Source organism: Malaclemys terrapin, chromosome 16 (assembly GCF_027887155.1).
Source record: "Malaclemys terrapin pileata isolate rMalTer1 chromosome 16, rMalTer1.hap1, whole genome shotgun sequence".
Taxonomy (NCBI): Eukaryota; Metazoa; Chordata; order Testudines; family Emydidae; genus Malaclemys; species Malaclemys terrapin.
Genome location: NC_071520.1, coordinates 7,241,170 through 7,269,105, shown reverse-complemented (window position 1 = coordinate 7,269,105; position 27,936 = coordinate 7,241,170). Strand labels below are relative to the sequence as shown.

General features: G+C 44.1%; 1 protein-coding gene and 1 long non-coding RNA gene across 7 annotated transcripts in view; one reads left to right on the top strand and one right to left on the bottom strand.

Annotated features, from left to right (window-relative positions):
- LOC128824971 (uncharacterized) overlaps positions 1 to 15,971 on the bottom strand; it is a 30,040-nt gene extending 14,069 nt beyond the window's left edge. Inside the window, exons 1-2 of the long non-coding RNA XR_008442552.1 lie at positions 15,767 to 15,971; positions 15,249 to 15,365 (exon numbers count right to left, since the gene is read on the bottom strand). This is a non-coding gene — a long non-coding RNA (uncharacterized LOC128824971). The remainder of the gene's footprint in view (positions 1 to 15,248; positions 15,366 to 15,766) is intronic.
- TBX5 (T-box transcription factor 5) overlaps positions 1 to 27,936 on the top strand; it is an 80,172-nt gene that overhangs the window by 16,118 nt on the left and 36,118 nt on the right. The window contains exons 1-5 of one of the 6 annotated variants that reach the window (XM_054006979.1): positions 7,573 to 7,618; positions 20,982 to 21,160; positions 22,915 to 23,009; positions 25,755 to 25,874; positions 26,529 to 26,676. In XM_054006979.1, the coding sequence (XP_053862954.1) occupies positions 21,014 to 21,160; positions 22,915 to 23,009; positions 25,755 to 25,874; positions 26,529 to 26,676 (510 nt within the window). In that variant the 5' untranslated portion in view covers positions 7,573 to 7,618; positions 20,982 to 21,013. Of the gene's footprint in view, positions 1 to 7,572; positions 7,619 to 7,659; positions 7,741 to 16,182; positions 16,356 to 18,184; positions 18,638 to 19,518; positions 19,537 to 20,981; positions 21,161 to 22,914; positions 23,010 to 25,754; positions 25,875 to 26,528; positions 26,677 to 27,936 lie in introns of those variants that run through there. The other 5 variants (XM_054006978.1, XM_054006977.1, XM_054006975.1 and 2 more) reach the window with 5 other exon arrangements.

The window sequence follows — 27,936 nt, the reverse complement described above, 5'->3', positions numbered from 1 at the left end:
TCTGAAGGTTTTGCCAAAAGTGCCGGCCTAAGGAGTTTACCCCACTGTTTGTATATACACTGCAGCTGATGCTGCATATTAAATTTACATTGGCCATTTGGGCTTTTAAACTTGTCTATTTCAGGAGAAATTAGCCCCTGTGCAGAGGGCTTGTGCAAATCCTAGGCAATATGGCCATCCCACTCAAGGAAAACGAAGGGCAAATTTACTTTGGATTTCCTGCATTCTCCACCCCATTTTACTCCCTTCCATGTTCCCTTTTATTTGATTTTTCACACACACTCATGGCAGTGTGTGCAATTACAATGGCATTTAGCTGAACTGCAATGTAAGCATATGGGTAGCCAGAACAGGCCAGGACAGTCTCCACCTATAAGAATGAGCAAAGTAAGATGGATGCTTGATGTCATAGCGAGATCATAATATGACTATTCGTGTTGTCAGCTGTATTCTGGGGGCAGCATCAAGAATGTGTGCATGTGGCCACAGAGAGCATGAATGAATGATCAAATGAAGTTAGACTGTGATCAATTTCAATAGAGTTTGTAATTAGATAGATAGATAGATAGATAGATAGATAGATAGATAGATAGATAGATAGATAGATAGATGCTGAAGTCCTCCATTTATACAAAGAACATATACAACTAGTGACCTCCAAGCTGTAGGTCTGTACCAACATATAGTAAGAGACAGCTCCTTTCCCAAAGAGTTTACAGTCTAAATACACAAGATAGACAAAGGAAGTTTTATTATCCCCATTTCACAGATAGAGAACTGAGACACAGCAAAATGCAGTAACTTTCCAGGGTCACAAAGGGATTCTATGATAGAGCCAGGCACTGAATTTAAATCACCTGTGTTTTAGTCCATTGCCTTAACTACAAAATCCACCCTCTCCTTAGGCCCTACCTCACCCCTTATCTGGAGGGTCTTTTTGAGGCCAGGAGGTAAATCAGTCTCTAATGTCCATTCAGCCTTCCGCCTCCCAACAAGCCTGAGAATTTTGCCACCAGTTCTGAAGGCAGGTGGTGTAATAAAGACTGTCATGCACTGGGGACTGCACAGAGACCATGCAACTGCTTTCACATAGGGTACAGAACAGGATTTTCAAAGGAACCTAAGGGAGTTAGGTGCCCAAAACCCGTTGAAATTGAGCTGAGCACCTAACTCCTGTAGATGAATTTGAAACCCCCAGCCTCAGCTGCTAATAGCCCAGAACTGCACAGTGAGATCCAATTGCCAGAACTCCTTGAGAGACAAGGTGGGTGAGGTGATACTTTTTATTAGAGCCGCAGATCCCGTATTATTAACTGGCTGTATAACTCACTGGTGGGGGAGCACATTGGAACTATGAGAGTGGGGTAAGATCCTCTACCCAGGACCCTCAATTATAGTTCTACCTCGCTACTTATTTGTCTCTTTGAGAACAGGGGAGAGGACAATAGACTTGATTCAGGATTGCGGATCGATTCAGGATTGCAAATATCAGTAGCACAAGACTATACCCTGCTTTCACTGAAGCTAATGGCAAAAACAAAACAGACAAACAAAATGCCAACGGGAGCAGGTCTGGACACGGAGTTTGCCGCAATAACAGGATTTATGGATGGCTCCAGGGTGGGGGAAAAGGCAACCACTATTTTGACGGGACAAATCTTTCCCCTCCGTTATTTCTGGGCCCTCTCTTGGGGTCCTTTGCTAGGCAGATCAGGTCTATTCCCACACCACCTGGGCCATTGGTTTTAAACGGGATCAGGATCCGCCCCGTTCCTGCCCGCATAGAGGTCAGGGGGAGTTTGGCATTTGATTGCCACACGGGATCAGGAGCGGGCCCCTGGCTATTCCGATTGAAATCAACAGGGGTTTAGCCAGGGATTTGAAGAGGGACCGGATCCGGCGTGGTCCCACTGCCGCTGTAGCCAATGGCAGGGTTGCCATTGATTTCAAACGGGGGCAGGATCGGGCCCGCTCTCTCGCAGCTGCGGTAGGTCGGGGCGCGCCCCTTCCCATCCGAGTCCCAGGTCATCCGCGCTAAGCAACCATTTAATCGTCACTAATGTCTTGAAGCTGTTAAAGAGGCGGATGGCAACAAGAGAGGGGGGTGCGTTCCCCTCCCCCCATTTATAAGGTGGTTTTTTTCAGGTTAAAAGCAAGTGCAGAGGTAAGTAAAAGCTCTTTATTACCGAAATAAAAATAGCCCAAGTCAGCCTGGGCTGGAAGGGGGGGGGGCTCTTTCCATTAAAACTGACATTTAAACCGAGGGTGAACTTGAAACTTTGACAGGGCAGTGAACGTCCTACTTCAGCGATCGCTTCCGCCTGAGCACTCCGGAGTGAGACCTGTTCCGCCAGCTCCTGCTCTGCGCCCTTCCCTGGGGCTGGGGGCAAACGTCACCTCACGGGGGCAACCCAGACTAGTCTGGGGAAGAGTCAAGGGGAGGAGGGCTGGGCTAACTCGGCCAAGTTTAGCTTCCTCGCTCAGGCCACCAGTCAGGGAAGAATCTAGCGAGTGCTTATGTTCATTCCTGTCCAGGAGGTGCTTCATCCATCCCGAGACAAGAAAGAGTTTGAGCACGTGCTTAACTTTACGCATGTGCACTGCCTTCAAGGCTGGTCTGGATTGGAGATCCTAGTCCTATTGGGATCATCAATGGAACAGCCCCACTGGGTCCCATTAGGGCCAGAATATTCACCCCCACTCCAATGGGACCTGATCCTGCAGCTCTTACTCAGGGAAATTTGTTTGAAATCGATGATCTCAAAGGGGAGTGTCGCATGGCGAAAGGTTGCAGCATGAGAGCCGCTATATCCCCACCCCGCGTCTCCTTTTCCGGCTAGGAGCGAGAGGCCGAACAACCGGCGCGTGTTGCTTTGGGAGGTTTGCTCGGTGATGTCTTTCCTTTCCAAATTCCCAACCCTCAGGCCTGTCTCAACAATAGCTCGCCCACGGAGGTGCGTAAAGCAAAGGGAACAGAGCGTGGAGTTGACTGGGCTATTGTTCTTTGCAAAATTAAGCAAATTTTACAGAGCGGGAGAGAGCGAGAGAAACCACACGCAGCTCCCTCATTTCCCAGGACTCATGATTTTTATTGGATAATTTGAACCAGAAATACCTTCTTTATTTAAATGCATTTTGAGACATTAGAATACTTCATAAAGAAGCAACAAGTGCAGGGGATTGTGGCTGGGAAAGACGGGAAATCCTGGCTCCAATGAAATCAACGGGAGAATCCCACCGATTTTAATGGAGTCCGGGGTTCACCCACTGCCTCTCAGCAGGTCCCACTCCGGATTCCATTCGTGCCAAAGGGGGCTTTGCTATTAACCTTAGTAGGAGCCGGATGGGGCACTTAATAGACAACTGGCCTCTCTAGGCAGGAAAAAAAAATGCCCAGATCAAATGATTGCAGCTAATAGCTTGAATTGGGGGAAAATGAATTGTAATGATCACACACGCACTATTCTGGTGCTTTTCAGTACACACCAAACCAGAGAGCCCGATTCCGCAGGATCGTCCCTAAAACCCACAACCCGCCCACTAACCCCCTCCCCCCCCAACGCCCGGCACCTCTGAGGGGAACATTAAACCAGACCGACCGTTGAGTTCATTCCAAATTCATTGATAAGCTTATTACCAGCCTGTGCGTGCACAGGGCAGCGGGAAATGGACCTAGCTTGCCCGGAGCAGCCCCCGCTGCATGGGAGCCTCAAAGAAGCATTGAGTCGGTAGTCAGGGGTCAGGGTAACCTTTGCACCGGGCTCTTTGAATTGGTTTGATTCATGCGCCTGCAGCAGCGATAGGTCAGATCGTCCATTAATCCCCCTCCCCCCAGGAAAAGAAAAGAGCGCTCCGCAATTAGTTTAGCGGGAACTTTCCAAGCTCCCTTCGGGGTGTTCACACTGAGCGGGACACGATCAGGGGGGTTAAGGAAATGGGAACGTCCAGTGGCAGTTTACTCCTCTTTTGAGGGGAAAAGAAAGGCGAGCCGCCCTGGGCAACGAGCCGGGACCGGGGTTAACGGGCGCAGGTCTCAGATCCGTGGTCGCTTGTTACGAAGTCATACAGGAGCCATTACAAAACCAGGGCGAGCGCGCAGAACCGGAGGGAGAGCGCGCAGAACCGGAGGGCTCGCTGGGTGCGTTCGCGAGGTGTGTGTCCGTGTGGGTGGGTGTTTGTGCCTGGGCCTTTGGTACTGTGGGGATGTCTGGGTTTGCCAGGGGGCGCGTGTTGCCTGCACATGCGTCTGTCCAGGCGTGTTTGTTTGTGTTCCTGTGTGCTCCAGGCCAGTGCGGAGAAAGTCAATGCATTCTCCTACGCCAGCCCTACAGACTCACAAATAAAAGAACCCCATTGAGTCCAAGGGAGGAAAAGTGTCCTCTCTAGCTAAACCAACTAACTCAGAGTTCAGCAAGTAACATCCCCCTCCACTCCCCGCCGGAAAGATTAGCTATTTTGGGAGTAATCGTTTGATATCTTCCTTCAGTGATAGGGCCGCTCCTTGCCTATGTCACACGGCAATTTCTTGTCTGTATCTTTAAACGGAACAAAACCACTCAACGGAAAGACGTCATTTTAATCTGGGACAAACCCTCCATCGCTGTCCTGTCTACCAGGCAGGGATGGTGGATGCGCTTTAATTGGGGATTCGCTGGTTTCAGATGACTAGGGGTTTCATTACATTTCTCAAAGTTTGGGCGCGGCTGTTGGGTTGAGGGGCTGAATTCACCTATGATTGCTAGAAGAGAGAACACGTGGGTCACGCTCTGTCAGACACCGGGACTAGATCTGGCCCGTTTTGCCTAGGATGCCGGACCCCACCCCACCGATACATTTGGGTTCCTGAGACAATGGGGAATCTATGATTGTGGAGCAAAGGTCGGGAAAGGAAGGTGCCCTTCCCCCATCACGACCAAACTCTAGCGGGAGATGGGAACAAAAATGTCAAAGGTTTCATTATTGTGGCATTGAAGTCAGTGGCAACACTTCTGTTGACTTATGACTCAATCAGACCCATATCTAACTATCTATCCGTCCATCTTTAGAGCTGGTACAGTTGAAACACTATTTAAACACGCTTCAGAAAAGACTCGCTACTTTCAAATTAAGAACCTGAAGTGTATCCCAGTTTTGGCTCGCATTCCCCCTCCTTCAAGCCCCCTTGGGCACCCCTAGCTTCAATAATCTCTCCGTTTCTAATAGCAAAACTATTTTTCCATGGCCGTGCTGCATATGGGATATCACTAATGAGAGGTTATGGGGTCAGGAGTCACTAAAACGGTGGGAATAGAAACTATAAAGAAAACAATCTGGTCTCTTTTCCGAAAAAAAAAAAAAAAAATGGAGCGGGGGTGGGTGACCAGAAAGAACACAAAGAAATCAGTTTGGAACATTATCCCTCCGAAAAGCTGGCCTATAAGCTAAACCATGTACTGCTTTTTACTACTATTCTTATTATTATTTCTTCTTGTTATGATTATTTTAGTGCCCCGAAAGCCCATAAACGAATTTAAAAGACTGTGAGAGTATATAATTTAATGTGATTGGCACCATTAAATAGTATGGGAGGGCAAACGTGTCGGTACAAGACACTCCAGAGCAAGGGGGGGAAGACTGCAACATGTCATGGTTCCAGGTTGGGAGAAATAGCAATCTATAGACACGGGGGGGGGGGGGGGATATCCCTTTTGCATATAGTGTATAAGGAGAATCAGCACTTCGGAGCCCGTACTGGGCAAATGACCAATTAGGGAATCTTGGTGAGATTCAGAAAAGCCTAGATAAGTATGTTTTATCAGCCTATAAAAATACCACTTTCACTTATCTGTAGCTACCTTCGCCACACAGCTGCAAAATATAAGAAGGAGGTGGGGGCAACCCCGGACTTGCATAGAGGAGGAGTTATGGAGTGTAACTGACATCCGGGGGTTTGGAAATCAATGTTCTCTTTGCAGGGAGAGACAGTTTCCCCGAGATCAACATTGCAGGATTTTAGCCACCTATAGCTCCCACCGTTGGTGACAGGTCTCCCCGCAATGTGCAGTTCTGTCAGTATGGAGGTGTGCCCGACTCGCTCTGGGGGACTTGTCAGTAGAGGAGAACGCTTGATGCCCTGTCTCAAGTCCACATACCAGACTGGGAATCAATCACATGAAACAGAAGGAGGTGAATTCTCCAGGCAATGTAAATGTCTGAGATGTATATGTGTGTAAACATGGGTAACACATCTTCTATGCATGGTATGTAGACACATACGCTTGGGGTGTCGGACACATTTATACACACACGTGTGCATCTGTGTATATATGCACACACATACATACGTGTGTATATATGTACGGTATATACATACAAACACACATACATGTATAAATATGTACTTTGGTATATACACACACATGTGTCTGTAATGTATCTCTGTATATATGCACACACATATGTATGTGTGTACATATACGAATGTTGAGTGCATATGTATGTTTGTATGTATATGCACACAAACATATACATATAAACATACATACATATAAACATCTATGTACACATATACCTGCTCTCTCTATACGCATACACATATCTCCATATTTTAGCAGTGATAAATATATATGGGTGATTATGTATTTATAATCACTGCTTATATATATCATTGCCAAATTATGGCGCTGTGTGTGTGTGTGTGTGTGTGTGTAGTCTGACTTGTACATAGACGTTTATATGCATATATATGTGTATACTTACAAACATACATATGCATTCAGACACGTGTATATGTGTACCTATATATAAATACAGCCAGAAGCATAAATAGATAAATATATTTGTATAGTGTAGAAAAGTACATATTTATACGCATATATGCATGTACATATATATAAAAACAACAAAGAGTCTGGTGGCACCTTAAAGACTAACAGATTTATTTGGGCATAAGCTTTCGTGAGTAAAAACCTCACTTCTTCGGATGCATAGAGTGAAAGAAGAAGTGAGGTTTATACTCACGAAAGCTTATGCCCAAATAAATCTGTTAGTCTTTAAGGTGCCACCAGACTCTTTGTTGTTTTTGTAGATACAGACTAACACGGCTACCCCCTGATACTTGACTACATATATATGTATATACATAGGTGTGTGGGCATATATACACACAAACATACATCTCTCGCCGATGCTAACATTCCCTACGATTGTTCAGAAAAAATGTACTTACGCTACTTTCTCTGAATGATTCCAGTCTGGTATGTGAGCTGTAGGAAAGCGATCACAGAGGTTTTCTGTGCTGAGCATTTTAAAGCAAGTATAATTCCAGGCAAACAGAACAGAGAGCGCTCCCGTCTCGGCAAAACACCACAACTAGGGGAAAGATTGATGGAAATTGCAGGCAAATATAACATTTTCATTTTTCAAAAAACAACTTCGCCCACGTGCTGGCTTTGAGGTCTAAGCAAACGTGACTGGCATGTGTGTGCGTTTAACTGTCAGTGCAACGTTCTGCCCCTTGACTGGGGGCTCCTGGGATGTGAACAACTCTACGAGGACCCAAGGACACCTTACAGGTTTTCAGCACAGTAGCTAGAGAGTGCAGGGTTTGCGAAGGCAGTAAACGGGAGACATTTGAAAGGTAACTTGTCAAACTCTGATTCGAACTTCTTTTTTCAGAGTCTAGAGTTTGCGGCTGAAGTGCCTCTCTGGTGCCGGGTGTAGCGTTTAAAAATAAGAGTTGGATGGAAAACTAAGCTCAAGGTAAGTGACTCTCCCAAAATGCTGCTTTCTTTCCACTGCTAAATAAAGCAGGCTTTTGAAACCGGCAGGAAGACGGGAGGGCTCCTTAATTCCCGTTTAGCACACTCAGATCCAGCATTTACGGAAGGAATGATCCTGTCTCTCTCTTTATATCAAGAAGAATCGATTAAAACTGAAACAAACAACTCAAAGAGCAGCTCGGGGGGTGGTTAAGCCTCGCAGGGCACTCTTGGTTGATGGGGGCAAGATTGCACCCCGCCCGTTGGTTGTGGATCTCTCTGTCTCTCTATTTTACTAAATGAGATCTCAACTTATTTCAGGATTTAGCTCTTGGGAATCAGGTTCCCTGTCTTCAGAGAGAGGTGGGAATAATGTAACGTTGGGTGAGAACTCTCTCCAGGCAAAAAGAATTCAAGTAACAAATGTGTACAACAAAACCAGCGTTTCCTTACTGAGGATGTCTCATGATGCAACGTGTCTTTTGCTTAAAAAATACACCGGGAGGCAGGAAACGGACATTTTCTAATCACAGGGGGAAGATGTAGCACCTCTATGGGGCTGAGTGGAACAGTGGGGGCTGCCTGTCAGCCCTGGAGTGTTATAACGCAGCCCATCCGCCTCCTTGCCTGCCTGGCGGGTTTGCCTGGTACCTTTTGCACAGCTTTGCTGGAAGGACTTCTAAATTCTTTTCCAAATATAGCCCAAGAGCGACCCTCTTCCCTTCCACCCCTCCCTGCGCGTGCCCCTCACAAATAGAAACCGCCAACTCCTAAGCCAGGCAAGGCAAAAAGTAGTTAGAAAACTAATAACAACAACAATAAAAACAAACACCAGGCAACCCCGGGGAAAAAATAAAGAGCTAAATATTGCTGCATGTCTGTCAAATTTTATGACCTCTGATTGTTGCCTCTCATACCCCCTGTCCCCAAAACACACACACACACACACACACACACACTATTCCTTGCATTGCAATCGGGCAAAGACATCCCTAGACTGTCAATAGGTTTGTAGAATAATTTAGACTCAGGTTCCCATATTCTGTGAAATATGATTTCAAAGGTAAGAGGAAAAAAGAGCTTTACCAAATGGTCTTGCGGCAACCAGCAAGAAAAGTCATTCCAGTCCGCGGAAGGCAAATGAATGTGTAATTAGGACAGCAAAGATTACATTTAAGATTAAATCTAAGATTAAATTTAACCACATTCTCAATCTCACTATATGCGTTTTTATTCTGGCGAAATAAAACCCTTTCAGGTGGTTTCTACGGGCAGCTTCCACCGCTGCGAAATAGGTTAACGCAACTTTCCGAAGGCAAGAAATAATTTGCAGTGATAGGGAAAAATCTAGCTTTGAAGGTTTTAAACATGCAAAGAATTGGTTTGAAGCTTCTAGATGTATAAAGCGGGAGCAAACTATGAACCAGAAATAAAGGGAAGGGCATTTTGGACACTGTATTTTGTATTAAATTCTATTATTCCTTTATTTGTGGTTTTCATTCGTATTCTTTAAACTTCGATGAGATTGTCTTTATATTTTAGATCCCATAGATACTATATGGGGGGAAGGATACTTAATTTATTTCAGTAAATCGGCTGATTGCATTTAAATCATTTCTTATTCTGCCTATTGAATTTAAAATAAATACAGAAAAAATTGTACGGAAAAGTAAAGCGAAGCAAACAAATTGCTGGATATTTTGTAGTCTGAATAAATGTATATCATTAGATAGATCGATTATGAAAGAAACACCCCATGTTTTCTCTAACTACAAATATTTCCACAATCAATATGGGATACAAATGTGGAATTAGCTACAATCAGCTGTATAAATAAACTAGTTTATTTATTTTAATTATATCCACAAGAACATTGGTGGCTCTTTTAAAAATATATATGATTTGTTGGATTTCAAGGGAAAATATGCCTTTGAATAAAATCAGACCCATGAACTTTTTCAAGTTACGTGAAAGGAGAAAGAACCTTCGGGCCGCAGAAAATATCTATTGTCTACACAGAAAAAAATCGATGTGGTCTCCCACATGTTCTTTTCCTTTCATTGTATCGACCTTCCTTAATTTGCACATAGGCAGCCAGCAAAACTCAAGGAGCAGGTTTTATACTCGCAATGCAACTAACAATGCGCAGAACTCCAAAGTGACAGCTAAAATTGAAGTACTCTCTGCCTTTGATTTTCCAAATGGCAACGCACCTCCGTCTTTTCACCCTCAAAAAGGGGGAGCGAATAGGTTCTTTCTAGGTCACTTTTTAAAATTTATTTTTCATTATAAAATTCTTAGACTGTATTATTTCCTCATCAGCTTTTATAGCAAGACCAAGGCAGGGCTTTTTTTAAGAGCTCTTCAGGTTAAACCTCTGAAAAATTTGCAATTTGTTTGGTGCATTTTTTTTTTAAATAGAGAAATATTTGATTGCCTCCACGAGTTGAGGGGAATGGGGTGGGAATTGATTCTAGATTCTCTTTTATGTTGGGTCTGGTTTCTGGTGATTAAATTTCTCTCTTATGTGTACTGGACCTATGGACAATTGATTAATAACATGCCACTTGGCGCCAACACAGAGGCTCCAATGAGGTCCGAGGCCTTTAATCCGCAAGATGCTCAAGAGAACAGAGAGAAACAGAGCAGGACAAAACCAAAGCAACCTACATCAGCCTGTTGCTCTCCGGAATTTTTTTTTTTTCATCTATCCAGTATTTCCTGCTAAACTCGTAAACTTTATTTGATTTACAGCTATTTCATGAACCTGCTTAAACTAACATGTGTTCAGTCTTGTCCAACTGAACCATAAAAAACAGTCTTGGATCCAAACAAGAATCTTTTTTTAATGTGTTATTAATGACAGAAAATAAGCATTGTCTTGGAAACTACTTACCTAGGCCCCTGGCAGTATGAAAGTGGGTTCTACACGCAGTCAGAAGAGTTTTGAGTGTTTCAAGGTAAGGAGATTGTACCTAGCAGAGGCTTATGTGTAAAAGTTTGGGATGGGTTAGGCTTTCAATATGATCATTATTAATTAGGAATTGTTGATCACATCCATACACACCCACAAATGCATAGCAAAACAGATGCAAAGGCATATATACACACACACAAGCATACACATGTATAAATACACAAAAATACACTTACACATATATACACACACAAAACCAGGCCCACACACAAACATAAATAAGATGAAAGTGAGAATGAGGTCCTTATTCGAAAAACACGATAGCTACCTCGTGATCAAACTGTCTTACGGAGTTTTTAATTGATTTTTCCTACACAGCCATTTGCCCAAATTTGACTGTGTATGTGGAATGAGTGTCTATACCCACTGATGCCCATATAAGCAGCAAAACCCCCGGGAGATAGGGGAGATGTTGCCGCTTAAAATGGCTTTGCTCCTCTGAAAGAATATTTTTAAAGGAATTCTAGTCTCAAACTTCTCTCCTGGCCAGGAAAACTCAACACGTTGTGGCTAAGGAAAGGGTGTTTATTTTTTTCCCAAATGAGATGTTTTGTTTGTTTTATAATTAAAATCTGTGTTTTTTGTTTTAAAAATAATCTATTAAAACTTGGAGGGGAAATCGGTCCTTCCACAGGGAAATAAGAGGCAAAAGGAAACACCTATGTGTTGAGGTCGTGAGGCCAACTGAAAATTTGTGCACGCTTTTAGCAAAAGGAAAGAGATTTTACAAAGATATTTATAATTGAGAGAGAGAGTGGAATCAGTTATATGTCTGAGTACATATATTCGCTCAAATATTAACTGTAGAAAGATATTTTGCCTAAATACCATTGAAACTTCATCTTTTGGACACACTAATCACATGTAATGTAATAGATGCATTCCACACCCAGTTAGATGTTATGTGTATAGGTATATTATTGAGAGAGAGAGAAAGAAAGAAAGGAGCTGGTTTCCCCAGATGACAAAGTTGTTTGAATGACCTTCACGTGTTCTCTCCCTCCTCTAAGTACTTGTCTTTCAGAAATAGCTGTACCGCAAATGGTATTAAGAGCCGTTCCTGACTCGTGTTATGGAAAAGGGAGAAAGAAAAATTGCAGGTGTCACTAGTGCAGCGTTTTTCAGTGAATGATTCTAACCGTTTTAGTGTGGCTCCCTCCCCCCTCCAAGGTCATTACAGCAGAGATCACTCTCAGGGAAAGGCCCAGGGCACTGAAGGCTTTAGCCCTTCTTGCCCCTTTCACTTTCTTTCTGGGGCTGGAGTGATGGGGCCTTATCTTATTTTATTTTCTTCTTCAGACCGAGATAAAGTACTGATTGACCCTGTGTTTGGCAATAGAAGATTAGCGTTGCTATTCTGGCCTCAATAACATGCTTTTATCCGGCTGTAGCGTTAGTCATTGATTCAGGAGGTGGGGGTGGGGGGCAGGTTGTAATGGGGAGAGATGGATTCTATGCAGATAAACCCAGCAAAGCATTACCTTAAATGACTCAAATTATGAAGGGTCTGGTTTAAATGACAGACCCTAGGCTTACCCTATACCCTGTGCTTAACACTGAAGTCCCTATGGGCTATGTACCCATAGGAATACTCTGCACAGGCAAAACTCCTTGAGTTATGTACAGGAGGGCAAAACTAACTCTGATTTTCCTGGCTTTAAACCAGACCTTTAATACCATGTGAACTCTGGTTTGTGCGCGCGCGTGTATTTAATTTCCGGGGGGATGGTTTCCTTAAGACCAAGGGTGGGGAGAAATCTACCACTGAGATGTGTCTGATACTGTGCACTGAAGCCAGATGAGCTCTGAATGAACAAATCCTTTATATTTATTCCAATCGGTGTCTCTGACCCTTCATCTGAGAGTTATTGACAAAAGACCGTAACATGGGTGTGCTCTGTCCTATCGACAGGTATTTTAGCGACCCGTAATCAGCAGATGGTGGCTAGGAGACAGCATAATGTCTCCTTCTGGGTTCCGATTGCCTCTACTGTCCATGTATTATAGGGGGTCTTCTAATAGGGTCAGGACAGATGACAAAGTTTTTTACATAACTATACAGTCAAAACCTACCATTGGGGCAGTTTAGCCGTGGATTGTTGAGACCAGATTATTCTGGTCTCTGGACCGGTCTGTCATATCAGTGTGCATTATTAGGGACTCAATGTGCCAGTTAGTGACACAATAGCCACAACGCTGTATAGCCAGGGGACATTTAAAAAAACGCTGCCTAGCCCCCGACGCTAGGAACGTTCTGTACCTGTACAAGATACACTTTCTAAACCTCAGTGTATTTGCTATTTTTTCATTTTCCTAACTATGCTAAAGCTTCAGTTCGCACGGGGAATTAATGGGCTGCAGGAAACTGTGTTTATAAATATATATTTTGTAAGTAACAAGAAGCGGGGGGGGAAAGCGCGGGTGGAACCACAAAACTTCTAAAAAACATGTTGTCCACCTGTAATTTAAAAATGATCAACGCAGACTATCAGATCCCCAGAAGTTTCACTCTAGAGCAGTCGAGTGATACACCACAGAAAAGCGGTGATTTTGTAATGGGAAGACTGACACAGCTTGAACCAGTGTGGGCGTTATTTTGACGGAGGCATAACTCCGACTATCCTCAAATTAATGCATTAAGTCAAAGCCCCAGCAATTTAGGAAAGAGTGAAGTTCTTTAAATACTTAAGAAACTTTTAAAAGACATATTTCCACCAATGTATAGATAGACAGGTGTTGTAGCCAACTTCCAAGAAAGAAAGGAAGACAGAAGTTGCTCTCATGTTTCGGAGACATTGATTGTTTCAGAGAAGTCGAAAGAGAAAATGGAAAAGTAAAAAAAGCACTCCCAGTGCATTCTGGTACACTTATTTCGTGAATATCATGTTGTTCCTAAAATGTTCAAATGTCACCCTAAAATGTGAAATCCTTTACCAAAAAGGGGATCCCAGGTAGGCATTATTTCTTTTTCTTGATATCTCGACCCACTGCAAGACATCAGCTTTGCCATCTCTCTTTCCTTCCCCGAATAAATATTTAGACAAACAAGTAACTGATGCGACTGACACAATACAAAGTTGTCAGACGAGCTGCATGGGTGCTGCCGCTGTTTCCAGCTAACTGCAATACCACTGGTAATATATGCAGACATTGTAGGAACCGCAAGCTCCCCAAAGGCGCCCCCGTTCAAAGGTTATGTTTGTAGGCCTGACCCTGTAATCTTTACTCAGGCAACATTCCCATTGAAGTCAATGGGTGTTATTGCTGGAATAGAGAAGATAAGGCTCCAGCCCTGTGAATAAAGTGAGAGAATGTCACAGTATATACAGATGTATATGCACCCCCCCATACACATATATACATACACAGAATGTGATTACCTCTATATCTAAATATATGCGCGCACACACACACACACACACACACACCCCAACATATATACATACACAGAATGTGATTACCTCTATATCTAAATATATGCACACACCCCCCCCAAGTCTGAGTAAACAAACGAGCAACAGAAGAAACACAATATGTGTGTGTATAGATATAGATGTATGTGCTTAGGTGTGTGCGCGCGTATCCATACGCACACATATCTGTATTTCCTGTTGCTTAGTTTTTAAGCATTTTTTCCATCGTTTGCAAACCCTAAAGGAAAAATAGTTAAAAGTCTCCAACCTGCTTGAGTTGAAAGGTTCCTTGCTGGAATAAAAAGGCAGCAAGTAAACGTGTTCATTGTTGACACTGGGAGTTGATCTGATTATTTTAGTGTAGGAGAGAAGGCTTCAAAAGTAGTTGCAGCCACTCGGTACCTGCTTCTCCTCCAGCTAATAGGACTCTGTACATTTCAACATATGGGCCGGGAGTGCGGGGGAATATCAGCACCAGTGCAGTGTGTGAACGGGCATTGTTTTCATTTGAAATAAAACAGCGTCAAGACCCTTCGAGATGAAGAGCACACTTAAGGTTAAAACTGAAATTGCAACTATACACAAGTAAATGCCAGCCTGATGCAGCCTAGGGCAAAGTAGGACCAACCGTAAAGCAAAACGTTTCTGGTGAGATTGTTGCTAAATTGTCCGATATTGGCTCTCCATAAAAAGGGACTCAATCCACTCCGGGCAAACGAGCGTGTCTGTGTATTCTGAACTCGATCGGGGAGCACGGAGTCGGTTTTCCTGGTGATTAAAAGCGACAATTGCCCTGCTGGGCCGATCTGTGGGGGTGTCCCCCCCAGAGTTGGGGTTGCATTGCTTTTTAACCGGCCTTCACTCTGTTCTGCTCTTGTTTGCTTGGAATGCTGCAGTCCGCATCCGCTGTTTCTTTAGCCCGGTGAGTACCGGGAAGCACTAGCCCCAATATGGTTCTCTGGATGAAAATCTGGGGGGGTTGGAGGGTGGGGAGGCGGGGAACAAACTCAACCACCAGAAAAAGCCAGGTCACTTGCATGAAACAGGGGAAACTGTAGGGCAGAGAATCAGTGAAACAATAGCTGGGAAGCTCACTGGGTCTCTGCTGTATTCACTTACCTTGAAGTCCACAGATCCTGCAACAACTTCTTGCTTTGTATCTAGGGTTTTCCTGAGGGCCGTATGGTGTCCAATTTATTTTCTCTCCTCTTGATTTCTCTTCCGATCTCTCTCTCTCTGTGTTGGAGGACACAATGTTTTAGCAGCTTTTTGGAAAATCTTTGTGCCCCAGAGAGGGTGAGGTGAAATGCAACACAAAACTGCACCAGCTTAACAGATCTGGTTTACATGCTCTGGCTAAGTCATTTGCAGCGACTCATTAGAGTTTGAGAGGAGACGTTTTTCCGGTCAATTTCTATTGTCAAGAAACCGCCTCGATTTACCATTTTTATTATCATGAATCATGGCAGAGAATAGTTCTCCGAAGCACACTCGAATCTGTGCCCATAACCGGGTTATCCTTTACTACATACAGCCCAGCACCCTGGCTTTCAGAGGCGCCTCAACATTCATTGACAAGTTTTCCTATTAACACTAATTGTACATTTTTTAAAAAGTAAACTGCACCGTGCCAGTACCGTGGGATTAACGGAGTTGATCTTGGAGAGCCAACGGCTTTAATGGTCATTTTCCTCTTCCATTCCAAGACAGCACTCGGATTTTCCAGTCCTTCCCCTTTAAATGTATTAAGCACGTTTGTTTGGTTATATTTCCCCCCCAGGCTGGCTGCATTTTGCATTGCACCGAGTGGTTTCTTTGCAAAGGGGGAAACCTAGCTGATAGGGCTTTAAAGGAAAAGAAGAATACAAATTAACCTTCCATTACCGCTGCAGTCAACCATGATAGAATGGGCCAGTTGCGTGTATGATGACGTATCTGAGTCCTATAGGTGCAAGGGCTGGTGAGATAGCAGCTATCGCCTTGAACTCTCTTTATTTTATTGGAGTATGGCTGGTAATAAACAGTAATATTTAATTTGTCTGAGACCACAAATCGGCTTCTAGCTGGAAGGCTCCTTCTCTATACAGCCCTATAGCGCCCGGGCTTGAGGTCCTTTTCCTAGATTATTGTTTTTTCCACTCTGCAGAAGGAAATAAACGCGATTTATCAGCGTCGTTTTCAACTTTTCTTCAAGGTCCTTGAAAAAGCTAGTTTGGATCTGGAGAGGTGAGTGTTTCCATTGCAATATTAGAGCCTAAAGGCAGAAGCATTGCCCGGTGTTTGATCGTTCTGTCCCACGTTGTGGATTGCACCTTAGACTAGATCATCTCTCTTTGCATTTCTTTCCATTCATGCTACTTTGCTGTCCACTGGAAAACAACCATCCTACGGATGCAACTTTCTAACTTTATTTTTTTAAATCTCAAATTTCACTAGCAGAATTCCATTTCTGATCTTCACTATTTTGAGATCATGTGCAATTCTGGGATTTTATAAACAAGTTAGTGGTTACAAAATATACAAGAGACCTGACATGGTGCCTCCAAGTTGCTTACCTGGAAACTTTCATTCAGAAAGCACTTGGGGGCTGCAGAAAGGCAGAAATGTCATTCGCTTTACTTAACAGCAACAGAGATTTGAGCTAATGAATTTTACAAGATAAACAGCAGGCATGTTCATGCTACGGCCAAAGAAGCAACTTGATTTATTCTGACATTTACAATATTTATGGGAAAATACTTTTTTTTTTGCATTGCTCTGCATATAATTTCCCTTTTAAAAATAATAAGAAAATAATATGTTATAATACCGGTCTCTAATTTGTTGGTTGTAACGGTAGGTTCAGCTATGCACATTTTTAAAAGAATTTACTACTACTGATTCTTTTCAAGTTGCAATTAAACTGGAGGACACGTGAAGAGGTTTAAGCAGATGCCAAACTGCACGCACGCACACACACACACACACACACACACACACACATTTTGCACAAAGTTGTCTTATCCCCACTTCACCTCAAACTTTCATAGGAATCCAGAATTAGTACTCCAGGGGCTTGTTGGTGGAAGTCTGGGTCGATTGTTCAGCTTCTGTGAAACCCTACTTGGAAAGAAAGATCTAAACCATGCCATTTATTCCAACTCTTATCAAAAATACAACCCACCAATCTGGTTCTCTTCAGGCTGTAGAATGCGACAGGGCGGCTGTTTACCCTGCGTTGACCTATTCAACTTTACCCTCAAAATAATACATTAAATAGAGAGAGCGAGAGAGAAGGAAGATGCAGATAAAAACACATCCCCGCTTCTCAACTGACGGCTTGATTATTTTAATACAGCAGAGCCTCGGAGCTTTTGTATATATTTGCATCTCGCAGTGGAAGGGCTGGAGAATTCCTGCTCGCTTTGCAAAGGTGGGGTAGGGTGGGGGGTCAAGAGAGGAGGGAGGGAGGATCTATTTTGGAAAAGAGCTTTGATCTTTCTGCAGATACCATACGAAATGCTAGGCACCCCCTTCGTTTTGTGTTAAACCCATTTGGATTTAAGGCGGTTGAGTAACGAGGTGCCTTGGTTCCATCTTTGCCCTGGGTATCCCTTTTCTCCAGTCTGGCTTGGGTCAACGAGTCCCTTTTTCATATGTCAAAGGCCCCCAAGAGAACTAGAAAATATTTTTCGGGAGTTGGTTTAAAATATGAACCTATATATTCAGGGGTGTTTGGGGGGACGGCGCGCTGGGGGGGATGGGAGAGGGGTCGATGTATGGTTTGTGTTAGGGAAGCCAAGGGTTTCTTTGGGGGATTCACAAGCTTTGAAATTTCTCTCCGGTTGGGGAAGATGGATGGAGGAGGGAGGGAGTGGGGAAGGAGGCAGGGTGACTGGGGAGTTTGATGGTTGTCTTTGTGCCTTGTTCTCGTTTGCCTGCCAGACGAATAGGCTGGGGAGGGGTGGGGGGCTGGCGAGAGAGAGACTCGGCGCAGGATCAGAGCTGGTTGGACAGAAGAGCTCAGCACTTGGCGAGCAAAGCCGTCACCGCCCTCCGCTCGGCAGCTAGTCCCTATGTGCAGCGCGCTCCGCTCTCCAGAGAGAGGGAACTAGCCAGGATCACAAACCTGCTGGGGGAGGCTACTCCTGCTACACAGCGACCGCCCTCTCTCAACTGTGGGTTGTCGTCTTCCCCTCTCTCTCCCCCCCCCTCCTTAGGAGGGGGCCGGGTGGGGGAGAGTCCGGACCCGCCCGATCAGGCCGAGAGGGGAGGCTTTATCTCGGTCTCAGGATCCTTTCTGGTGCGTCTGACAACCTGGAAGTGTTTGGCGAGAAAGAGGGCCAGAGACAGTGTTGCATTGGAGAGCTTTCCCCCCCACCAGGCTGTGCTTTAAAAACATAAAATGCGGGTCTGACCATAAATACATTCAAGGACATGCAAAGCAGAAGCCTGATGCCACTCATTGCCATGGCAAGGGGGGGGAAAGTAAAGGAAATGCGTTGATTGCATTGAATTCAACACGCAAGGTAACGGATCTTCCATTGCCCTGTCTGTCCGTCACTGTCTGTGTGTGTGTGTGTGTGTGTGTGGGAGGGGGAGACAGCAAGAGGAAAGTGCTGGCAGGGGGGGTCATTGTTACACAGACATTGTCTTTCCCAAGGAATGCCAAGGCCTGTGGGAGGAAACCAGCAAAGGGGTTTCCTCCCAGGTAACCTCCCGGGAGATGGGGGGGGGGGGGTTTGAAGAGAAACACAAATAAACGATGGAACAAAAGGACAGGGTTTTTTTTTTGTTGCTAACCCACTTTGGTGCTAGCTAGCAGCGTAAGATGCATTTTTCATAGAGCGATCGAGGCCTGGTTCTGTCAAGCCCCATTTCCTCTCTGGCGCTCGTAAGGGGGGGGGGGGGCTGATCTCAATTTGGGCTGAGTCTCTATGGTTATTTTTCCAGCCCCCCTCCCCCTTCTGCTTAATTATGTTTAAAACTGGCGACGCGTGGAGCGAGCCGGCTCGGGAAATTCTTCTCGGCAGCTGCGGCGGCTGCAGCCCCGGCTCCGGGCTCTTTGTTTTAACGAACGTGCCTTATTTCCAACTTCGCCGGTTGCGGGGGAAGAAGCGAGACAGGCGCGCGAGAGAAGCCGATTAAAAATGGCTCGGGCAGGATGTCTAGAGCTCGCTGAGAAGCGGAGTGAAAACAGCAGCCCGGCGACGGGAGCCTGAAACGGACCCTGGCTCTGGCGTGGCTGGAACAACATAGTTGCCATTAGCGTTCATGGCTTTTGCGTGGAGCCGTGAGACATCAAATCCAGCAGCCGTGTATCATCCCCTTCTGCCCGACACACGCAATTCTCACACACCTTGGCTGCACCGAGACCTCCCCCCCTCCCACTTCGCCCTTCAGCCACTTATTACAAACCATCTGCCTTGTGCGTTATGGGAAAGGAGCATTTGAATGGGGGGGGGGGGGAGAAGCGAGATCCTTTTATAAAATGATCTTTGGAGAGGGAAGTGGCATGTGTCCCCCTTCAGGTTTTGTTTTAATTCGTCTTTTTCGCCCCCAAGCACCAGTGCAAACCCACCACGTCACGTCTCAATACTTAAAGGAGACTATAAGTAGGGATTCATATTTAAAGAGGGCACTTTAAATTCGGGTAGGGAAGGAAAGAGCTCCTGGAGAAGCCATTATTTTATTGCGCTTAAAACATGCCACTTTCTCCACCTGACCTGGCTTTTAAAAACGACTCTGGGACATGGTTTTAAATGGGTAAAAATATTTAAAATGGCACCAAAGCTCTGAAGCCTTAAAAAAAAAAAAAAAAAAAGAGAGAGAGAGAGAATGAAAACAGGCAATTTAATCGCTTTTATCCCTCATTGCTGCCTAAAGGACAATTTAAAAAAATCTTTGAAATTCACTTTTTACTGTTAGTATTTGATTGAAGTTTTTCTCTCAGTTTAGTTTCTCCGATTTTGCATTTCTGCTGTAATATTGTAGGTTAGATCAATTTAGCTGCAAGTGTAACTGACAGATACATTTAATACATGAAATTATACAATGGCTTGATTTTATGTATTTATTCGTCACTACAGTGACCCTACTTGATATTATCTATTAAAGGCAACTTCACGCGTTACTTGCACCTGAATGGAGAAGGCACTTTCCTGGGCGAATGTTGATTGCTTCACGGTTTGCATTTGCAAGGGGACTTTATTTTTCTTTGCAAATGAGGTTTTATCATTTGCTTCCCGTCTCCGTGAGGGTAAAGCGCCCTTTGGAGGAATTCAGTTCTCCCAAGGAATCATCTTAAGCAATATCAGCTGTAGATGGCTCCATGAATAGGGCGCTATTATCAGAATAAAAATCAAGGGTGGTCAGTTGCTCACGCGTCAGGCTTGTACATTTTCTTTAAAAAGGTGAAATCTGTTATAAGCTATTAATTCCACTCTAGCGCTTCCCAAAAAAACCAAAATACCCGCTTTCTTATCGCGATTGGCCTTTCCAGATATATTTAGCCAACAGCTTACTAGAAGGGCAGCTAACCTATATTGTTAATCTTTTCCTCGTGTGTGTGCGTGCGGGTGTGTGTGTGTGTGGGGGGGGGGGGGGTTGATTAATAAAAAATCTGTGTGTGTGTGTGTGTGTGTGTGATGTTTGATAAAAAAATTAATCTCCCCTGCGGACTGGAATAATCAAGTCGAGTCTTCTCTTTGCCCCCACCGGTTAAAGGGTCCAATATTTTCTCTCCAAGCAGCTGAAGAGGGCGTGCTGGGGGAGAAGGTGGTCTATATCTATAGCTCTCTCTCTACGTTTTCTTAAATGCCAGCTTTGACTTATGTCTCTCTTATCTTCCCTCTCTGCTGTGTACGCCTGCAGTGGGAGACTCCTCAGCGAAGGAAGCTTGTAACATGGCGGATGCTGAAGAAGGCTTTGGGCTCCCCAACACGCCGGCTGATTCCGAGTCTAAAGAGCTTCAATCTGAAACCAAACAAGACAGTCAGCTAGGGGCCAGCAGCAAGTCGCCTTCCTCTCCCCAGGCAGCTTTCACCCAGCAGGTAAGCGGAGGGGGAGAGACCTGACGAGAAGCAGTCGCTGCTTGCATTGTGTTTTCCCTGTTTGGGTTGTTGTTGAATGGTTGCGGAGATGTGTCTGGGTTTCTGTGCTGTAGAGATGGGTCATTCTAGGCCCACGGGGTCAAGTAATGAGACTGAACACTAGTGTCAGACTAGAGCAGCTCTAACTGCTGTAAGAACAATTAGTTATGGTAATTACGAGCAAACTCCCATCTATACACACACACACACACACAAATATACAAACATTCACGGACACAGAGATACACATATCCACGATGCTCACACACATACACACACGATCACATACACAATGCACACAGCATATTTCTCCTTTCCTTAACCCTCCACCTCTCTTCCTTAAACTGAAGGGTTTGGGGGGCACTGGGGAAGTAATGTGCCCTCCCCGTGTTGCTGGGAAGGGGCGCTCATCATTTCTTTTGAGACTCTCCAGCATGCACCCGTCGGTGGACGGATATTAGTGTGTCGCTCTGCCTTTGAACCGAACCGTTTCACTGGAGAGTAGGCCAGGACGCCGGCGGCCCAGTGAACGGATTGTTTTGCTCTTTTAAACTAGAGCCTACCTCAAGGATTCGGCTCGCGTGGACTAGAACAAACCATTGTTCGTCTAAACCCAGCCCATTCGAAGCAGGGTAGTTTTTGTTAAGGCTGAGATTAAGCGAATATTCCCCTTCCTTTAAATGAAAGCAGAGCACAACACGGCTCAGAGCGTAGCCTAGTCAAGGAAAGTCTTGAATAAGTTTTGAGTGTAGCTATGTGATTTCATCTCAGGTACATCTACAAATGGAAAATGATTAGTGTGAGATGAATAATAAAGCGGGGAGGAAGAGATTCTAGCCTAAATCTATCCTTATTTAGATCTTAATTGTGATGAGGGCGCGCAAAAATCATATAGGAAGAAGTAGATTTAAAAATATATATTCATGAAATGCCATACGATTATTATTTCTTTCGACGTACTATATATCTATATAGATATAGATACATATACACACACACACACGTTAATTATGTGACGGGGGGAAACCGATTTTGAGGCCCGATCCTTCTTTCCTGGTGCAGTGTTTTTTGTTTTTTGTTTTTTTGGAGGGGAGGGGGGGTGAAGAACCGCAGGCTCGGGTGCTCTACTGTCAATAGTGTATTGTTCTCGCACTGCCGTTGCAACCTATATAAATATATCGCGCTACATGGTCTGTGGTGGATCTAGGGCCCATTTCCACCAGCAGAGGAACTGAAGGGTGCGGGGCTCCTCTCTGGCTTTGCACACGGTATTTTATTCTCTTTCTTCGAATCGCCTCTGCCCAGGATCGTGTTCCTTCTAGTAAACGCGCACATTGTCTTGCCCGAACAGCACGTTTTGTTTTGATGCAGTTGGCCCCGTGCCTGACTCTAGCCCCATATCAAAAGGCTACAAACGTCTCCTACGAAAGCGGGTGCTGGGCAGAAATCCGTCTCCTCGCTGCAATGCTTTGCAACAGCTTCTTTGAATTTTTTTTTTCCTGGAGATTTCCCTTCAATTAATCATTCCTTCGCGCTGGTCTGGGAGTTACAGTCTTTTAATGTCCCGTCAGTTAGGACTGTATAGAAAGCAGAAGCGCTCGGTGCTGACATGCCAAAGTTCAATCCCTCTTCTGGGTCTCCTGTTTTCCCCCAGCTCTTGGAAAGCTCGCAGCTCGTCCTCTCCTGTGTTCATTCATTAACTTATTTCTTTGCAGGGCATGGAGGGGATCAAAGTGTTTTTACACGAACGAGAATTGTGGCTAAAATTTCACGAAGTGGGGACAGAAATGATTATAACAAAGGCTGGAAGGTAAGGATAATAAAAGATCGCATGCTTCTATTTTTAAAAATGAATATAGCTATAGATAGATATTGTATACACAGATGTATATTATGCACGCACAGATGTTTATGTACAAATATATACATTCCTGTGTGTATACAGAGATTGAAAAGAAACTTTGTATGAACATCTCTCCGATGACACACAATACATACACATATTTGTCTATTTGTGTGTGTGCGCCTTATGTATGACACGTGTCATGCGAGAGTCAAAAGTTCATTTTAAATCACTCTAAAATCTCAATAATTACGAGTTACAAAATAGAGTGAAAATAAACAGGGAGAAATAAAATAAGATTCTTGCCTAATTGAAGCCACAGAAATGTTGAAGACATTTTTCGATGGGTATTTGAAGTAGATCAGCGAGAAAGGCTGGTTGGAATATTTTCAGAGGAAGGCCTCCAATACAGTGTATACTAAAAAGATTTGTTTCTTCTGGCTTCTTATTGAACCAGGACAGGGTTCTCCTTAATCCACTTCATTGGAGTATTTCCAAACTCACGCTGGTTGCAATCAATTGGCCAAAATCGTGCGTAGTTTCCTGTGATATTAAATCGTCCACCGGGTTGTTGTTGTTTTTAAATAAAAGGAGCAGTTAAATATTTGATTTCTCTGCTTCTAGACATTTATTTTGTGTTCCGCTCTAGGCAAATACCCACATGCAGAGACATCTCCCAGTCATTCTGTTAAAAAGTACATACCCTGAGCTACTATTCATGTCTCTATCTAGAATAACGTAAGTTTGCAAATCAGAGAGACAGAGAGAGCGATCACTTCCATGTTTGGCCTGGTAAATCTAATCACTTAAAAGAGGTTGGTGGGCGAGTTTTTTTTTTTTAAGCGCATTTGGTGCAATTTACCATTTCCCTTGATATTAACGCGTTGGGGCACCGAAAGGCCCCCTTTGCTGAAGGAACACTGAAATAAAAGTTAAGGAGGAGAAGAACTAGTGATCGATTGAGAATCGGTATTGCCTAGCTCCTTGCAAATTCCCATCAATTAACTCCGGGGCAGCGAAATGTATTATTGTCCTTTTTATATTCAACTGAACAACGTTCATGCCATCATGGACAGGGGTTCGTTCGATACAGGAAAAAAGTCACCAGACAGAAAAATAGTAATAGTTCAAAATTAGAGTTACACTGCAAACAATCTAGAATCAAATCTGCATTTTGTTATGTTATCTAGTGCTCGGTGTGGTCTCCCGAACTGTGCTTTAGAGAAACTAAGATCTAGCTATACCAAGTTTTGCAGTGGATAACAAATAGATCCGTCTAACGGCTCGGCTTCCCTTTGAACATATCTATTGTTGAAAAGATGGTATCGTTTTAAAAGGAGAATATTCCACAACGAAAGGGACAGGATATAAACAAAGGGCTGGAGCTCTCTAGAAGCATTAGGGAGTACGGTTTGCATAGAACAGAGTTGACTAAATTAATTGTCCTACTGAGAAAAGGGAAAGGAGCAAATAGACTATAGACTCCAATGCTGTGAAATGACCAGCACACGGACTTGTTTCAAAATGCCAGGAATAAGTTGCCTTGCAAAGGATCAGAGTATACAGAGCAGTGAAGAGAAAAATAAAACACCTTGCATAAAATCCCAGCACAGGCGTGGAGAAAAGTCTCATATGGGTAGCAATGAAAAACATTTACAACATAGAGCGTCTATAGAAGTAATTGCATATAACACCCCAGCATAAACCAAACAGTTTTAGCTATTTATGTAACACTTTATTTTTATTATTGTAGAAATTGTACGTTTCGGTCATAGTTTTTAGTTATATATTTAGGGATATCGCTATCTTTCATTGTTCAGGTCTTTTTTCCCTGTTCCTGCAAAATATTAAATATTAGTTTGTGCTATTTTTGATTCGTAACTTTGCTCTGTATAGCTTTCTTTTTCCGGTTTTCAAATCACTCAATCTGAACTAATAAATAGGCTGGATTTCATATTGCAAAGATGTGAAAGCAAATATCATTTCAGAAATAAGTAAGTTTAAGGTTTTCTTTCAATTGAAGAACACAGTTTCATATGCTTATTTCTGAACCCTGGGGAAGCTCAAACCAATATAATATTGCTTGTAGTCAGTTGCTTGTAGTAAAGGAAAATTTTTTCTAAAAGTCACATTTTCAAGGGTGTTTGCATGTTTCAAAATATTTGTCCAGTGTGTTTATGTATATATGTGTACACATCCTATGTACGTGTGTATATAACATTTCATACATGTGCACACAACTATGATATGTACGAGCATGTGTTTTATTAAAAGGCCAATATTTTAGGGAAAAAAATCCACCAAATAATGGCTCATACTTACATAAATGTAATTTATTCTTTGTAGGGGTATAAATATAACTATCTCTGAAAGATTATATACTCTTGTATTGTAAAAGAATGAAGAACTGAACTACTGGATTGATCAGACAAAAAGAAGAGTTTTTAAAAAAAAAAAACTAGTAACTTTAGTTAATTAACTATTTTGCCTGAGATAGGAACTATAACGGCGGAGCAATACCCACAGAAAGAAAAAAGTCCCGGTTGGACCATAAAGGGAAAGTTATGTTGTGTGTGTGTGTGTGTGTGTAATGGTTTCTCGTTTAATATGGTTGAATTACCCTAGCGTATAATTCCCTCACAATTGCCTGAGTTTGCGCTCTTCTTGTCATGTTCTCGTCTCTATATTTATGTTTATTTGTTTATTTTTTAGGCGTATGTTCCCCAGTTACAAAGTGAAGGTCACTGGACTCAATCCAAAAACTAAGTACATACTGCTCATGGATATTGTGCCAGCGGATGATCACAGATACAAATTTGCAGATAATAAATGGTATGCACGCATGGGGAGACGGGAGAGGTGCAGAGATAGGAGGAAATCTTTGGGTCTGGCTTGCACAGTTAGCAAAACCGAGTTCAAATGGGTTGAAAAATACCTTTTAGCTGTCAGCGGGTGCTATTAATAAGCTACAAAGGAAGAAAAGTTGGGGGGGGGGGGGGTTGCAGACTATCCCGAGAGAACTCCAGTTTGCCAAACTCTTTAAGGGGGGGGGGGCACAACATTTTAATTAGCGAATAACTTTAGTCCTGTTGGACCCTATTGGTTATCGTGGGGCCAACAACTTAATTGCGTTTAAGAGAGAAAATCGCCATGAAGGTAAATGTTAAGAATTGCCACGTTTGGTATTTAGGAAGAGGGGACGAAGAGGTTAAACGGGAAGGGAGGGGGGAGAATCCAACGGAAAATGTGTCAAAAATCCCAATTCATTTCCAGAGCAGTGTGTGTTCGTGTCTCCTTCCCCTGCCACACTATCTGATGCGACCTAGTCCTCTGAAATAGACCAAAGGCGGTAGCTAGATAGACAGACAGACACTTCCCCTTCGTTGGAAGCCCGATCCTCCCTGCGCGCCCCGTGGTTGTGAACATGGTGTGTAGGCCTGACGCGGGTCCCGAGGGCTAAGCTGGCTTTGTGTCCCTTTGGTTTAGGTCAGTGACAGGGAAGGCAGAGCCGGCCATGCCAGGCAGGCTCTACGTCCACCCAGACTCACCCGCTACTGGGGCGCACTGGATGAGGCAGTTAGTTTCTTTTCAAAAACTCAAGCTCACCAACAACCACCTTGACCCGTTCGGACATGTAAGTACCTTCGCGAGGAGGCGCCCTCCTCTCTCCGTTACCGAGTCCCCGCTCCGGAGGGCCAAAGGGAGCCCAACCCCTAGGGCAATCCGCCGAAACCTGCTTTCCACCCTGAACTCCGCTGGTTTCAGATTGAAGGAGGCTGGGCAAAGCCGGGTGCCAAATCATTGCAACAAAAGTCTGCCAGCTCCGGACTCAGACACGTGCTGCGCGCGCTGGGGTTGGCTTCTTGGCCAGCGCAGGGTCCGGGAGCTAATATTCAGGCTGGGTTTATTTTTTTGGGGGGGGGGGCACTCGTTTGCTATTTTTGTGGCATCTCTGCTTGTCCGATGAAATGAAAAGTCAAGGGGGGATGGGGAGAAGCTGGAGCGGGATCGAGGTTTAATACGAATAACGTTGGTATTGTTTTCACTCGCTGGCTTTTGGTGCATGCTGGTGGTTGACAACGTCCTAGGACAGTTGGCTATAATTGAGCTGTTCTTCTGTACGTTGCCTTTTCAGACATTCCTGTAAGACACATGGGGGGGGGGTAAGGAGGGGGGGGTGATGCTTGGTGAAATATAAAACACGAGCCCTCTCTCTGTGCAACGTGGTAAATTGCTGGATCTGAGCGGAGCTTGTCCCAGTAACTTGGCAGCTGTAGTGGGACACTACAACGCGCAGACTGCAGGTCTGTTTAGAGAAACAGTGGAGTGTCATTCGTAGGAAAGGGAAAACCGTAAGAAATCCTATAGGGGCCAGATGCAAAGCTTCCGAGGCCGTAATGGAAGGGAATAATGCAACGGGGGAAAGACAGGCAATGGAACTAATTAGCCTTTAACATAAACAGCATGGTACTTTTTGGATCCGTGTATGAAGCAAAAAAATTCATGTTCACATACACACTCCCCCCCCCACACACACACACCCTACAGCAGAGCAGGTGACTGGAGTAGATAACCTGTAGAGGTCCTCTTTTTATTATTCTCTCTCTCTCTCACCAGAAATATAGTACAAGAACCGCTCTGTGGCCCTGTTTTCATTTGCATTAGCCTCTGTCTGCATTCTGCACTGCGTTGCCTATATTGTTCGGTGTTGAACATTTGCAAGGAGTGTCGGCCCAGGGAAGTGGAGGTCATTCCCAGCATTATAGAGTTGGGAATGTCAGTGGGAGAGTGGATAAATCTGAATTCATGTTCATTCGCAACGTTCGTGAAATTTGGGTATTTAGCTGTATGGACTGGGAGTTGCTTATGCAGGTTTGCACCTTGACAGTATTCT